This window comes from Embiotoca jacksoni, unplaced genomic scaffold (assembly GCF_022577435.1).
Source record: "Embiotoca jacksoni isolate LCO1_2020_lvr unplaced genomic scaffold, fEmbJac1.0.p SCAF_31, whole genome shotgun sequence".
Taxonomy (NCBI): Eukaryota; Metazoa; Chordata; class Actinopteri; family Embiotocidae; genus Embiotoca; species Embiotoca jacksoni.
The window spans coordinates 4,921,858-4,938,240 of NW_027185383.1; the positions used below are offsets into that span (position 1 = coordinate 4,921,858).

At 40.3% G+C, this 16,383-nt stretch overlaps 1 protein-coding gene across 1 annotated transcript; it reads right to left on the reverse strand.

The window, feature by feature from the left end:
- Positions 1 to 1,034: 1,034 nt before the first annotated feature.
- LOC138207333 (protein shisa-like-2A) lies at positions 1,035 to 5,782 on the reverse strand. The gene is made up of 3 exons (XM_069164490.1): positions 5,461 to 5,782; positions 4,953 to 5,089; positions 1,035 to 4,112 (listed from the first exon to the last, which is right to left on the reverse strand). Exons 1-3 carry the CDS (start codon positions 5,640 to 5,642, stop codon positions 3,928 to 3,930), a joined length of 504 nt encoding a protein of 167 aa, XP_069020591.1. The 5' UTR covers positions 5,643 to 5,782; the 3' UTR covers positions 1,035 to 3,927.
- Between the last annotated feature and the right edge of the window lie 10,601 nt (positions 5,783 to 16,383).

The window sequence follows — 16,383 nt, forward strand, 5'->3', positions numbered from 1 at the left end:
GTGCATCCCTTAGATGCAAGAAACCATTACTTATGCATGTATATTTTGTCTTCCTTTTATCCATGGACATTGGGTGGGCATCCCACTCCAAGTTATGATTCACAAATATAAAAAACTTAATCCAGAAAAAAATACACAGAGTACATTTTGTTCTCATCTATTCCCATTTAACAGTTAGTTCTCATCATCCTCTCTAACACATCGGCAGTGCTTATTAATAAATATCTGGGTGCTCTGAAAGAAGCAGATGCTAACACTCGACAAGTCAAGTTGTTCCCCATTTCTAGGAATACATTTCTCATCCGATGTGCAGATTATTGATGCCGTTGGACTGAGAAAGAAGAGCAAATTCCAACTCATTACATTCTTTCTCATTATGCTTGTTGCCAGAGCTGAGATAAATGTACATGGTGCTTATAAAATGATAATATGCTAAAACCATCATCGAGGGCTGTTGGATGATTTTGAATCTGAATTAAATCTCTTATGTGTGACCACAAAAAAAAGGCATTGAATAAGTCTGTCTCTTACAGCTATAAAATGATCAAAGCGGGTTTGTTTTCACTGTCTTCCCTCTCACTGAATCCTACTTCCATGTACATTTTCAGGGCTGCTCCTGCACGCTTTCCAAGACTGCGCAAAGAACAGATTAAGAACCCAAAGACAGTAACAAATCTCAACTGTCTAAGAGAGACCCTAAGTCTCATTGACCCATCTGATCTTTTTCTCTTAAGCTCTTAAACTGGCATTGTGGCTTTAAACATATGAAGAGAGCCAGAGAAAGGCTTCCTGGTCAGAGTTGCTCGGCTGGATGTGTTTAACACAACAAGCATCAGTTCGGCAGTGGACTTTCATTGCTATTATCAGTTTCCATGTGGAAATTCTTCTGTAGACAACGTCAAAAACCTTTTTACAGTGTAAATGATCTGAGCTGTGACTTCTTTGTTGCTTTTCCAGAACATGGCATCGGCACAGCGCAGTTCATTATTGGCAACATGACTGCATAATAATCAGGCTGTGGCTTTTGATTTAGATTTTATTGATGCTCTTTCAAGAACTGTGTGAATAAATCACAGTGTACATTCATGGAATGCATTTGAAAAACAGTGTCCTGAAACATATACAGACAACATATAAAAAATGTATTAAACCATTCATCTTGTTTTCCTCGTTCACCCTTTGAAATGTACATAAATGATCGATAACGGAGCTCATAAATGCTTTCAAGCAAAGAACACAATCTTTCTGACCTCTTTTGTTTGGACATTTACCTAAAAAGAACTGAAGTGTTAAACGTGTGTAAAACACACAGACAGCATAACAGAAACTTACAAACATTTAACAGCTATGCCAGCAACTGATTGATTGCAAAATTTCAAAAGGTAACTTCTACACACAAACATTATACATATTGTTAAACGTGGCCCTTTCTGTTGTAGTTCAGTGTTCATCTTTGGCAACATGTTGACTGAGACGAACTGACTGGAAAAAGAAATGCCACAGAATTAGAAACTGACAACAGTTTCCATAAATACACACAAGCAAAATTCAATCACAAACGCGTCATTTTGCATGAATTTAGAAATATTTATGCTACCATTCAGTTACAAAAAAGAAGGGCACTTGAAAGTACTGACTTTCCAGCAGAGAAAGAGTATATTGTGTTAGTGGGTCCACAGACATTTTTCTAAATGATGTAAATGAGATACAGTAATAGGAACTCTTCAGACAAAAGCTGGAAGGCTGTCATTCAGTGTCTATGCTATGTATTTAGAGATGGAATAATCTTGATCAAAATGTACTGTGTTTGTTGTTTTTCCTCCAGATACGTCGGGTCCCACCTTCCAAAGACATGGATGTTAGGTTAATTGGTGTGAATGTAAGCATGAATGGTTGTCTGTTTCTGTCTGTCTGTGTTGGTCCTGGTGACCTGTCCAGTGCGTACCCCGTCTTCACTTAAATTCAGCAGTTGCAAACTTAAGCAAACCACCGATGTGATCGTTTTTGGGTAGACAGTCTCCTCAGTCAAGCTTTTCATCCCAGGGAAACGGCTTTGTCAAAGCCGTTAGCATCAAAGAGATACACACAATGTGCCCTTTGCCTCAATGCTGTGACCAATCATTTTAAATAAGGAAGTCAGATGGCAGAGGGAAAAGTGACTATGGCTGTTCGGACTGCAGGCAAATTGGATTTATCTCTCAAATCAGATCTTTAGAACAGACTGTCCACAATGTTATTTGCAAGTGAGTGGATTAGATTTAGTGCATCCATACGTCACCAGCCTATCTGTATTGGTTACTGTGGTAATGAGTACATGTAGTTACGCTGGTGTTGTGGATTTCCAAAGTGGAAGCAAAGTGGCAATTTATTTAGGCGTCTGTCTGACTGTTGTTGTCGTTGTCCTCCATAGTGCCAAAATCGAGCCTCTCTGACAGCACTCTGCTCGTGGTAGAATAGACTCTGCTCACTGTGTCGCTCTGAATAAGACATTGTCACTGTGACTTGCATTGCAAGTGATGCCTGAAATCCAATCCAGGCTACCAGAGGGTCCGGACTGAGCATCTGTAGAAATCCAATTGGACCCAAAAAGCAAAAATCGCTCTACATGTTTTTTTGCTAAATAAAATCTAGATATGACAAAAAAAAACCTGATTTGGGCTGTCAGTCTGAACAAGTATAAAATCTGTGTTGGTAGAAGGTAACTGATGACTGGATGGATCAAACACACAACTTACACGTCCAACATGTACCATTCTGTGAGAAAGCAAAAGTCAATGTGGACTTAATTCAAAGTAAATACAGTCACATAAAGTATTAAATTTAGCGAGCATGTATTAAATTTAGTGGGCATGTATTAGCTGACTTGTATCAGCTGTTTGATTCACGCTTCACAATCATTGGCTCATTTACTAGGCTGTCAACATCCAGTGATTTTCACTCAGGTGCACAGCAACACCATTGTAACCTCCTCTGTTCCAGCTCCCACACCAACCTCCTTGGTGGTAATGGGTGTTATACCGCAGTTAGGAGGGGGTTGGGTCTTCAGCAGAATCCTCATTGGTCAAGCTTAGAGAAAAGTTGTGTTCATGGTTATAAGAAACCATCGTTGGCTGCTGGTTAGAGACAAAACGCAAACCACAATTGCCGGTGTCGGAGGAAAACACGGTCCAACCTAGCTTCCAGTCATCCTTTGGACGTTCAAACGAGGTTGCTTGTCAGGGAAATATAAATACAAGTCATTTTAATCATTTTGAAGAAATGTCACATGATGTATTTTTTTTTTTTTTTTGGTAAGGGAAGTCTCGTTACATTGTTGGTCCCTCCCAGGAATCCTTCAGTCCCTGAGTAAAATATAGCAGACACCTACAAACATCAGCTCTCAACTTCACAAGGGTGTGTCCCGACTTTACATGCCCAAAGCAGATTCTGTTGTTGTCTTTTCTCGCCACAAGCCACATCTTCAGCATCAATGCACATAAAACTGTACATCATGAATGTAAACTAGAACACCAGACTTGGCCCGCTGTAGCATGTGCCTTCATGATTCAGCAGTTTTTACTGATTGTTTGGCTCTCGTAAAGCCAATTATATGCGTTCACTTCCAAGATGATGGAGAAGAATTGGTTCCCATCTTGAGAAGGCCATGAAGAGTAGAGAAATTCAGTCCACGAAAAAACTCACAGTCAAGACATTTCATGTGGGCTTTGTAAGAGCAGTCGACAGCTCTCAGATGTATTTTTCCACCAGTCTTCAGTCTGACTTTATATTTATTCTACTCAGCCACAACAGCTCTACTGCACACCACATTATTCCAGTCACTGTTGCTCCTCCCACTCACAGCTGTCCACTGGCTGCCTTCAGACTCATTTGCCTTCTTGACCTGTGCACCGCAGGTCCTTTTTTTTTCGGCAATCATTTTCAAGTGGCTTACGAGGGACTTTCCACTTTGACGCCAGTGACCGCAGCTGTGAAACACCTCTGGAAAAGGCGCTCGGGGTCTGGCGGCTGATTATCGCAATCCAGCTTCCTGCTCATGAAGTGTTTTCTGAATCCCTGCGGACCAGACGCACAGGTCACTCTCACATCGCTGGGTCCCTCGCCGGCTTCTCCTGCTGAAAAGCACAGAGACAATTCGAGAAAATTTTAAAGAAAAGTTCAAAGAAAATGACCTACCATTACTTTACATCGCAAGAGATGATGTGTTTTCACTTTGTTTGTTAGAAAGATTACGGAAAAACTAGCAGCCCGAATTTCATGGTGTGTAACGCGATCCAAGGAAGGACCAATTCAATTTTGGAGCGGATTTGAATCACAACGCAGATCCACGATTTTGGCAATATAAATGCCATACACCTTGAAATCCAATAGACAATATCAACGTTCAACAGTGACAAAATATAGGCCATCCTCGATATCTGATGACTTCGTATCACAATCCACAGTTACAGGTACCAGTAATCATCTGGGACAGGAATGTACCTTCTCAAGCAGTTCTTATGGAGCACTCAGAGACAGTGGTTTCATAAGGGAGAACCAGAAGCCTGTGCAAATGTTAGATCACCACAACTGTAGTAATCAATACATTATTTTTGTTTTAACTTATTTACTATAGCATGAGTATGGAAAAGTGAACTCACACATATCATACATACTAATTATACTCTCTCATACATAAAAATATGAAGTGTTGGTATCTGTAGTTGACATCTAGCCCTATCTAATAGTTTTGAAAATATATCTACATATATTGTGGTTGTAGCTGTACATTTACATATCAGAGAAGAGTGCGAGATTTTCTCAGAAGTTAAAGGCTTTCAGAAATACAGTAAAACTAAATCATAGTCTCACCTGTATTTAGGAGAGCCTACACACACAAACACACACACACACACACACACACACACACACACACACACACACACACACACACACACACACACACACACACCAACCTGGAGCTCTGAGAGGTAGGCCGTTGTCAAGACGACTGGGTTTAGTGGCGATGAAGAGGTAGCAGAGGACACATACAGTGATGAGGAAGGCAAGGAGGACGACTGCTGCAATTGAGAGACCGATGAGAGCACCGATGCTGAAAGGAAAGGAAAGGAAAGGAAAGGAAAGGAAAGGAAAGGAAAGGAAAGGAAAGGAAAGGAAAGGAAAGGAAAGGAAAGGAAAATAAAGATGTTGCATGGAATTCTACAAGGAACTCCAGCAGCAGATTATTATTAAATTCGCTTTTTAAAATATCTTGTGGCCGTGCAAAATATAACAAGTGTGTAAAGTTCCGCTTTAATTTTTGAATAGTAGAATTAAGGCTGCAAAAAAAAAAAAAAAAAAAAAAAAAAAGAAAACTGCAGAAATATTTAACAGTAATTAGCCCATCTGATTATTCATAAATCACATAAAACACTTTCGCAACTTTAAATAAGTGACAAACATCAAAACTGAAATGGTGCTTACCTCAGCCACCACATGTATCTATACTCATAGGGGAAAAAACTGTTGGGATCATCACAGCAATACTTCACATCATTAAATCCGCAGCAGTAGACGGCAGCGGCAGCGTTTCCCGGTTTGGGGCAAGAGAAGTCGTTCACAAACACGCCGTCCGCGCTGTAGTAGCTGCCACATTCAGCGCTCATAATGCGGCGTGAAACACAAGGAGCAAGACGGAAACACACTTTTGATGAGTGGCTTAACGTGGAGATGAAGGTCCCCGCGCGAGAAGGGGTTTGCGCTCCGGTGTTAGACCAGTGGTGGAGTGCGTTTCTTCATCAGCTGCGTGTTTCCCGGTGAGTGAACACGTAAAGAGACTGAGGTGGACAACTTTGTCTGAAGAAATCTGCAGCGCTCTCTCTCTCTCTCTCTCTCTCTCTTTCTCTCTCTTTCTCTCTCTTTTTCTCTCTCTTTTCTCTCTCTCTCTCTCGTTCTCTCTCTCTCTCTCTTTTTCTCTTTCTCTCTCTCTCTCTCTCTCTCTCTCTCTCTCTCTCTCTCTCTCTCTTTTTCTCTTTCTCTCTCTCTCTCTCTCTCTCTCTCTCTCTTTCTCTCTTTTTCTCTCTCTTTTTCTCTCTCTCTCTTTCTCTCTCTCTCTCGCTCTTTCTCTCTCTCTCTCTCTCTCTTTCTCTCTCTCTCTCTCTTTTTCTCTCTCTTTCTCTCTCTCGCTCTCTTTTTCTCTCTCTCTCTTTCTCTCTCTCTCTCTCTCTTTTTCTCTCTCTCTCTTTCTCTCTCTCTCTCTTTCTCTCTCTCTCTCTTTTTCTCTCTCTTTCTCTCTCTCTCTCTCTTTTTTTCTTTCTCTCTCTTTTTCTCTCGCTTTCTCTCTCTCTCGCTTTCTCTCTTTCTCTCTCTTTTTCTCTCTCTTTTTCTCTCTCTCTCGTTCTCTCTCTCTCTCTCTTTTTCCTCTTTCTCTCTCTCTCTCTCTCTCTCTCTCTCTTTCTCTCTTTTTCTCTCTCTTTCTCTCTCTCTCTCGCTCTTTCTCTCTCTCTCTCTCTCTCTTTCTCTCTCTCTCTCTCTTTTTCTCTCTCTTTCTCTCTCTCGCTCTCTTTTTCTCTCTCTCTCTTTCTCTCTCTCTCTCTCTTTTTCTCTCTCTCTCTTTCTCTCTCTCTCTCTCTTTTCTCTCTCTCTCTCTCTCTCTCTCGCTCTCTCTCTCTCTCTGTTTTGCGCACACACGCAAGCGCGCACTTTACAATCTGTAGGTTACAACGGTGCATTGGCGCTGAGACGCAAGGCTGCACAGTGCATGACAAAACTCGATGTATGTATCTATGTTATATATTTATAGTCACGTTTTGACCGTTTTTATAGTGTTTCAACATGTAGTGTTAAATTAATTCACGTTTAAATGCTTCCTTCATGACAGCACAATAATATCTGTGTTACAGTCCACTGTGACCCAGTAGTGCTGCTCCTATTACAGTCAGCTACACGTGACTCATTTTTCCAAGTAGTGTTATTGTCCAGATCCTATTGATTCTACACTGTGGTAAACTGGACCTTGGGTGAAATAATAGTAATTATATTTAGTTAACATTGGAATAAAGGGAAGCAATTCACCCTCTAAACTGAAAATAAAGTATCTACATGGAGCCACTAGATCCCTCTGCAGCGGTGCAGGAACAAGCCGGTACAGAATATCAGCTCCCAGCTTTTAGTGAGCGTGAGGACAAATTATCACCAGTGCCGTGCCTGCATATGTCATATAATTTGTTGTTACATGTAACATGACTGTAAAGAAGTTATACAGGGAACTCTTACATGATCTCTGACATTTGGCTGACATGTCTGAGCGTACTTCTACAGATAATACTTCAACACTTTACAATACACTGAAATAAAATTGCATTTCAAACATTCTCCCTGCTCGTAAAACCATCTTGCTGTTGTCACTTTTGGGTAGTTAGACCTCTTCACAGGATTGCGTGTGTCTTGACATCAAAATATAGAAGAACAGCTGTACACGTATCAGCACAATACAGTGATGAATCATAGGAGAACTTCTCTAACAGATTGACTTTCCCATTCTCATCAATGCGATATCTCAGGGACGCCTCGAATTTCTTCAAATGTGGCACAAATGTTCACTTAAGAATTAACTGATTAGATTTAAAAATGGTAAAAGGTCTGTCAGGTCACAAAACACTCATGTGGCTATAACTCAAGAATTGATTCAGTAATTATGACAAAATTTCACTCTAAGTGTCAAATAGGATAACGATGAAAATGATGACATTTTATCAAAAGGTCAAAGGTCAACTTCACTGTGACATCAAAGTGTACTGCAAAACAATCATCTTCTTATTAGGTTGGAAATGTATTTCTGGAATAGAAAACAACTTAATTTGTCATTAGCATCTGCTTGTTTCAGAGCACCCAGAGATGTATTAATTGACACTGTTCATGTACTGAAGGGGGTGATGAGAACTTACTGTTAAATAGACAAGAACAATCTGGACAATGTTTGTCTGCATTAAGCAGTTGTTTGTCATAATGGCAGGAGTGGGAGGAGACCAATCAACTTTAATTCAAGCTTGCACCAAATGAGGTTGAGAGCAACTATCATGGATAAGAGGCAGGCAAAATATACATGCATAAGTACCGTTTTCTGTATTTGCAACTAAACGGCTGCACATCTGTCAAACTGGTGAAGGCATATTCTAACTTGTGTCAGCAACAGCCAATGCTGAAGCCATTGTGTTTTTAAGTGGTGATTTATCGTGAACATGATATATGTAAAAAACCTTGAGGGAACTTCTTCAAACTTTGAATGCGACATCACAAGAACGCCTTGAGGGATTTATTTTATTTTTTTTTTTTCAGATGTGGCATAAACATTCACTTTGATTCAAGGATGAACTGATTAGATTTTGATGGTCAAAAGTCACTGTGACCTCACAAAACACGTTTGTGGCTATGAATCAAGAATTTATATGCTAATTATGACGTAATGTCACACAAATGTATAATAGCTAAACACGGTCAGGTGAGGATACTTTATATCTAAAAGGTCAAACGTGAATTTCACTGTGACACCATAAGGTTCCGCAAAAGTCACTTCTGTCCATTATTCAACACTATATTTAGGAACAGAGGGGTAAAATGTGACAATATTTCACATTTGCTCAAACACTGAGATGGTGACACAAATCTTGGGGTCCACCTTAAAACCGTTGTCACTGTAGGCTCTAGATTTTTGCCATCGGATTGAGGATGAACGTGAAGCACCTTCTTTTCAGAATTTGCAGCTTCTTTGCAGGAACGTCCATATTTGAAGCATTGTCTACTGTTAATGAGCTTCTTTGGGCAAGCATGTGAGCACATACTGTATATCTCATATGAGCAAGGACAGACATGGATGTAAACTACAATGTCACTGGTTGGTGGAGGCATACAACCGCGAGGTGGTCCTTAAAAATTCTATCAGAATTAGTGAATGAGTGCACTAAGGAAGGGTTTTGTACAATCACCAATCGTTTGGTGACGTCATGTAATTTGCATCATAGCTCTATCAAACTACAACCTGAGCAGAGGTTTAATCAAGAGGGAGAAATTAATGGAGAGATCTGTGTAAGTGAGCAGCAGCATTGCCTTAAGAGATCGGAAGTTAAGTGACCTGAGTCACTGATGGTAGAAGAAGTACATTTTCATTTTCAGTCGGGTTTGCCTAATTTGCCACATAGCTGAATCACAAATTAGCTTAAAAATGGCATCAGCTAAAACTATATTAAGTGACCATGCACAGGCTACTTGTAGGCTTAAAGGCACTTTAAAAATGATGAGTAAATTATTCTCTTTCCAGGAATGAACTCGGTGCTGCCAAGAGAGTGTGAGTCTGGTGGTAGCACTCAATCCAACAAGCCTGTTACGAAAGATGGACACCTGCTCAGACAAACATCTGGCCGGTTTGACCAACAGCTCATGTTTAAAACACTCATGACCTCTGCCTGCTCATTGTGAGAACATTAAAATGACCTCTACAGGGACTGCTGCACCACTGTAGCACAAAAACCATGTGAGAGCGCAGCCTTGTTGAAGGTTATTCATAATCAGGTTTTATAACTGAGTTATAACTATTTACTATATCTCAGTTCCCTGTGATTTAGAGTCAAATTGTGAATCACTTAAAGCCCTGACATAGTAATGCATTTCTGTCATTTCCCATCTTCTATAATTGCCAGTTTCTGAAATCTAACTGGTAGTCACATCAAAATAAGTGGAAACTGGAAAAATTTAAAAGCTCCTATATATTTTCTACAATGGCCAGCACCTAATAACAGAGTGGAAAGCTCCAGCCAGAGAACATCATACAATGTAATTAAGCTCAGACTTTATGGAATATTGCTATATTATGAATTCATAATATATTTAATATTCCCTCAACAAACTCTGCTCTCATACAAACACCTTTAGAATCTTCTCCATCGATCCCATTAAATACTAATGTGTTGTTACACATCCATGTAGGTGACTTTGAATTTTTGTATCCATGAACAGACCACATGTCCCTGACACTCCTGTTGTACTCTGTTGTACCATTAAGGGGGGAACTTTTTGCTTCTTTATCTTTCCCGTTGGTGCAGGGAGTTTCAACTTGAACTTTGAAAAAGGTCTATGTCTTCAAATAATGAGAAATGCCTGATTGTTTTGTATTGATCAGTATTTTTTATATCAACGACAAAGAACTATTGTGAAAGGTACGTTGGCCCAGAGGGTCCAAACACAACAACAATTCACAAAACGCAACATTTTACAAAATGCAAAAATGTGGAGACACATTGAGTAACATGGAAAAGTGGCTAATGGTATGCTACTTCAGGTGCAGCTGTATACCAGGATGGAGGCCATCGTAGTACGACATGTTGGATTTACAAGTGAACACAAACCCGCATTACATCAGATTAAATGTTTTAGAATTTTGTGAAATGTCCGTTTGTTTTGACCCTCAGGGCCACCGTAGAAGGGGTTCCTCAACGAGACAGTTATCACCCAACTCTGCACTCCCCTTGGGTACCCTGTTGGCTTTTAGTGGATTTCAGGTCATTGCTTTAGTTTGTCCAGCACCACCAAACAGCAGGCAGGCAGAGTGTGACGAGCTGGGGAAGAACGTGGACAACTATAAACTGCTAAATGGACAAATATTTACTCCAGGATTTGGAGCAAAACAGAGCTAACATTGGACTTCCAGTTATTAGGCGGACAGAAACAAAACCCTAAAATGATGCTCAGTTGATTGCAGCAGTTACAGAGCTAACGCAAAGGGACAACATGCGAGTGCTCAGTTGATTTAGCTTTGATAAATAGCACTTGGGTAATTTTTTTTAAATGATCTTTAATGCAAACTGTGAATTCATCGATGTATTTGCCACAACCAGCCACCACTAGTGCTCTGTTGGCATGTCACCTAGATTAAATATATAGATTAAAAAAATCTGATCAAAGGTTTTTGGTCACCATGGTAATTTCTTTGAATATTTTAAGCTAACATTGTGGACCGTGTGGCAGAAAAAGACTGACAGGTTACAGAGCTTTAAACTCCTACTTCATGTAAAGATTGCTCAGATATGGCGGTTGCTTAGAAACTTGATGAGTAAGTCTACCACTCCCCCCCCGCTTTGCACATTCTCCTTACTGGCACGGCACCATATCACCCATACGTGAGGACCTGGATTTGTCTTGTTACACAAATGGTTATGGAGCCTTGACTTGACTCATTAAGTTGTGTTTCTCATCTACTTACTGTTATATGTTACGATTGTGTTAACATTATAAAAGACATTTGCACTTTTGACTTTTTTTTGTCATAAATTGTTTGGCAGTCCTCTCTTTAGTTTCTCTACAACTGGGTTCTCGCTTTTGTTTCCAGTCAGATATCTTTTTAATACATCAGGTCACAGTAAAATTGAAACCTGGAAATTAATTATCTTTTCAACAAAAAAAAAGGACTGGTCCCTGCTGATGGTTCTCATACTTTAGTGGATTCTGTTCAATGTCTCCGTGACGTCGAACAGACATAAAAGCTCCATGTAGTTGTCTTCTCTTATTCAGTTGACCCTCAAGCTCAGTATGACTCATTCACTCACTCAGTTTGAAATAGGTCTAACAGGGACTAATATAGGCGCATTCTTATTAAGCCTATTTTATGGCATTTATTTTCCATTTGAGAGGCCTGCATGAAGAGAAACTGTTAAATTTGTTGATCGTGTCTGACTATATGGTGAAGCCAGAGAGCAGAGCATCTGTGTGAATACATAAAATGACTCTCAGGGAAAAGAAATGTGTTTGTTATCGCACAAGCCACATAAGTTAGACATATGTGTATCTGGGACTTGAATGTAATATTCCTCAATTACTATCAGATCTGATAATGAATGAACAAAAACCTTGCCAGAATTTCCAGTTACTCGCTACTCGCACCTGCCAGCCTGGCTGTAAAAAGGTCAACAGAAACACTACGCCCACATAAAAAGTCTCATTGTTGCTCTGTTTTTGCTCGTATCTACCTAAACATAATATTTTTTTAATGAGACCTCTGGACTCCAGGATCAGTGACTTCGATGAGAGTGACAGGGCACAGGGGAACATGCTCTGGTGAGAGGAGTCCACACATGAAAGTTTGTATTTTCAGCCATCAGTTTGAGGAGGCAGAGGACCTCTCCAATCAATGTTTTATTGGTTGTGAGCATCAATCTCTCACGTACATCATTAGGCATCAGAGCATCAGAGATTTCCAACTTCCAAAAGGTTGGAAAGTGTGGAATTTAATTGAACTCTGATAGATTCAAAGGCTGAAATGAACACATACTACAAACAATTTTGCATGGAATAAATGAAAAAGAGGAGAATGCATTGATTAGGTCTGTTTTGAACAGGAACACCACCCTGATCCAGTTTCTCTCTTTCTGGCTTTGCTCATTGTGTCCTCTCACTGAGCCAATAAAAACAATCCGAGCGTCACAAAGCGGGCGTCAGAGGGAAAAGATGGATGTCACCAATATTATGAGCAAAACGAGCAAATAGTGAGCCAGAGGTTGTCAACCAGAATAATCTCCCACCAACAGACAGTGTTTTCCATCACAACATATCAAAACATAATAATACTGGAATAATCTGGATTTCTGAACATCAACAGGAAAAAGTGTCAGAGGGGCAGAGAAAGACCATTTGTAGGGGAAAAGATGGAGGTCAGATTATTGGACCCTTTCAATCAGTCGCTCCATTGCAGCAGCCACATTCGTTCTTGCTCTCGATTTAGCGAGCAAAGCGCCCGAATCTGCAAAATTTCGCCCTGAGATGATATGTAATGGAATATGCTCTGGCACACAGCGGATGACCTGTGGATGTTGAACACGTCTGCCTCGTCTAAATGAATGAGTAGCGCACCATCCCTGACTGCTCGTTCTAATCCCAGATTATCCCTGCCAGACCAATCCAGAAACAGGGAAAATTGGCAGAAGAAAGGGGATTATTTGATTTTGTGTGTGTGTGTGTGTGTGTGTGTGTGTGTGTGTGTGTGTGTGTGTGTGTGTGTGTGTGTGTGTGTGTGTGTGTGTCACGGACGCTCAGACACAAATAAAGATGCACATATTACAGTCACGAACACACATCTTCAGTGGAGTGTGTGTTTCAAATGGAAATCCATCCTCTCATTATTTGTTCATTTGTGAAAGGCAAGCGATCAGAGCGGTGCAATGACCCCAACCACCGACACCCCACCCCTCAATCCGACCTGCTCTCCATCCGCTTCCTCCTCCCCCTTCTGCTTCTCCCTCCCATCCATCTGCCCACCCCCCATTAGCCCCGCTGAAAACCATCGGTAAACATCCTCCATCACTGCACCCTGCCACATGACAGATTACTCTGACCACCTCTGTGGGCTGCATAGCAACAACCATCACCACAACAATGCAAGCATGAGCTGGAGCTTTGGCTCTAATTGGTGTTTTAGGTATGCCATTGCTTGCACTGTACAAAACTGTGGAATTTAACAACAGGATTTGCTCCTTTGGATGTAATGTACCTTAATACAATGTGTCAGCATTCACCTTGATGACAATCCCAGAGCTCGACCTTTCCTCCAAAAGCCTAAATTAGTCCAAGATATAATAACACCTCGACTGGTAGGAGTATGGTGGATAACAGTGTCTGAATACTAGCAGAAAATACCAGATGGGCAGAGTTAAAAAAAAAGAAGAAAGAGCTGCGTTTTAACAATCTCACAGCAACAGAGAGGAGACCGAACCAAAGAATCACCAGTCTGTGACATCCTGACATTTTCTATTCTGCATATTACATTCAGTACCCGACGGCAACATCAGTGAACGTGTTTCACTTGAAAAAATACAATTTCACACTTACTCCATTTCATACATTATACATTTATTCTTGTTGTTATTGTTTTACTGAAGCATGTTCAGTTTATACATCTGATTTAACACACTACAAATGTAAAAATAAAGACGCTATCTCCAAATCTTTGTCAAGCTCAACTCAGTTTCACACCATTTGAACTCGAGAAATCCCTTTCTTTTCAAACTGAACAGACTACTGAAAAGCTAGTTGAATTTGCAAAAAAATAAAGTCACCAAGCTGAAATTTAGACTGTCATTCTTAGCTTTTGAAAAGTTGCTTTGGAGATACAACATCAGACAGCCAACAGTCATTGATTTGGTTTCATAGACTTTGTACGGTGCTGGTAATTACTAAGAGCAGAGGATCCTACTGTATACTTGTACATGTGTTACTATGTTCCAGACCCAATTTTCCAAGTGACGTCACATCATGCGACATGGCTAAGCACAGGCAACATTTGTCTCTGAAATAATACAATTATTTCCAACAAATCTTCTCATAATTGCAATCTTATGTGTCGATGTAAAAACTATTGTCTGTAACAAATTAGAATTAACTTGGGCGAATTGGAGTGCAATTGTTTAATGCCTTTCAGCGTAAAAGTAACATTTATGAAATTACTGACTTAGAGTTTTGAAAATACTCATTTTTAATCAGAGATGAATGCCAGGAAAATATAAACTGCTTGTCTATTTCCCAGCACTTTTTTTTTTCTTTTTTTTCATTGTATTAACTACAGATTCTATATGTGTAGTTATTACAGAGATCACAAGAATTTTCACACATGTGGTCTTACATTTCTGGACAGTGTAATATAGTCTTTCTGCTGAGCTAAGCTGAAGGGGATCTTTTGGCAGATATAGAATATGATACTCAAAACAAGGTTTTCAATAGTGTGTGCAAGAGTAGCTCAAAAAGTTCGGAGACTGCTTCTGTTGTGCACCGTGATGTGGTTGTCAGTAAGTTGGCCAATTTAAAATGTCATTGCTTGATCAAAATCAGTCCAGGAGTTGCACAAATTTTGGTGAGCACCAGTCGGTGTGCATGGCAGTTTTCCATGCACCTAAAATTTGAGCAGAGAGCCTACATCACGCTTTAAGTCAATTTTTTGGGGAGGAACTGAAAGAAGTGGCAGAGAGTCACATTCGGTGAGTAGGAGAGGTGGAGAGAGACGATTGTGTTTTTGCATCTAAGAAATGTGCCCATTTTAAAACCTTCTGTGAGCAGGCACGTTGTCATGTTGGGGAACCCAACTGCCATGGCACCATAGTTTAGGTTGTTCCCACCGAATGTTTTCCAGCAGACGCCTGAAAACGTCACAGTTAAATTCTGTGTTGACAGTCTGACTCTGGTGGACAAATTTGCGGTGCACAACCTCGCGAATGTCAAAGAAAATCCACCCGGTCATACCCCTGACCTGATGCGCCTTTTTAAATGTTCACATTTTGGGCAGTGACTTTCTGCCCCTCTTGAAAGACGAATGTCGCTCATTGCTTCACTGCTGTGGGCTTTATGAAGCATTGAAGAAGTCTCCTATGTCAATTTTCAGAGTTTGACAGAAAAAGCGATGTGCGCTCTCTGCTCATGTCCGTAGAGAAATCACAGCGCGCACGCACCACGCTCACAAAAACGGGATTAACTCGGTTGCTGATTTTGATCAAGTGCCGAAACTAGCTATAAAGCAGACCGGCTTATTTTCCAATATGTTAAGCTATTTCTGTAAATAAAGATTTTAGTTTGAAGTGTCTTGCCTCTCTTTGGTTTGAAAAAATATGCAGTCCATGGGATTTTAAAATAAAGATATAAACATTTACGCATTCAAGGTGGATTTGTATTTGCTATAACAATGGCAAAGACCGAGCAGAGCATAGAATAAGACAATAAGGAGAAATGTTTTTTTTAACTGAGGTTCTCTCTGACAGGAATCTAAAAGATAACAAATGGGAAATCATTCAAATTCACCCATCAATATCCACCTCACTACCCTTTGTGCTTATTTGTGCCTTGCAAACGTGTCCATTTTGATTTTGCATGAGGTCCCCATGTCCCTTGGCTCATCACAGACTGATAAGAAAACTGTTGAAAAGTGTCTGCTGAAGTGACTTTATTTTCCACAGTCCTTTTCCAGCCTTTTTTCTGATTTATGACTAAAGTGGGCTGTGTAATATATTTTCTAAATGATGTTCTGTGCAGCCTTAGTGATGAACAGATTCTTCATGGAGGTGCCTGCTCACATCTGAGTCCGCATATTTGGCTGCAGTCAACGGCACATCCCAGAGCCCCATACAGTCACGGATTACACAGCAGCCTCACAACAGATGTGGCATCTGGGATTACAATTAGAGTAATATCACCCATAATGTGAAAGCTTGTTATGTTAACATAAAAGACCAGCCTTCAGTTTTCTCCATGTGGCACACGTGTGGTACTGTTAATAATAGAAATGAAACAAACTATTTGAATGGTGCAGGACTACAGTGTGATCAGGGTGATGGAGATCTGAACTCTTTGGTGGTGAAATCAATGAAACCAGTTTGCAGC

Excerpts from the sequence above, each read along its gene's own strand:
- LOC138207333 (XM_069164490.1), bottom strand. The coding sequence starts at position 5,642 with ATGAGCGCTGAATGTGGCAGCTACTACAGCGCGGACGGCGTGTTTGTG. Across the intron at positions 5,090-5,460 it reads AGATACATGTGGTGGCTGAG|CATCGGTGCTCTCATCGGTC; the intron begins GTAAGCACCATT and ends CTTTCCTTTCAG. Across the intron at positions 4,113-4,952 it reads CCTACCTCTCAGAGCTCCAG|CAGGAGAAGCCGGCGAGGGA; the intron begins GTTGGTGTGTGT and ends TGTGCTTTTCAG.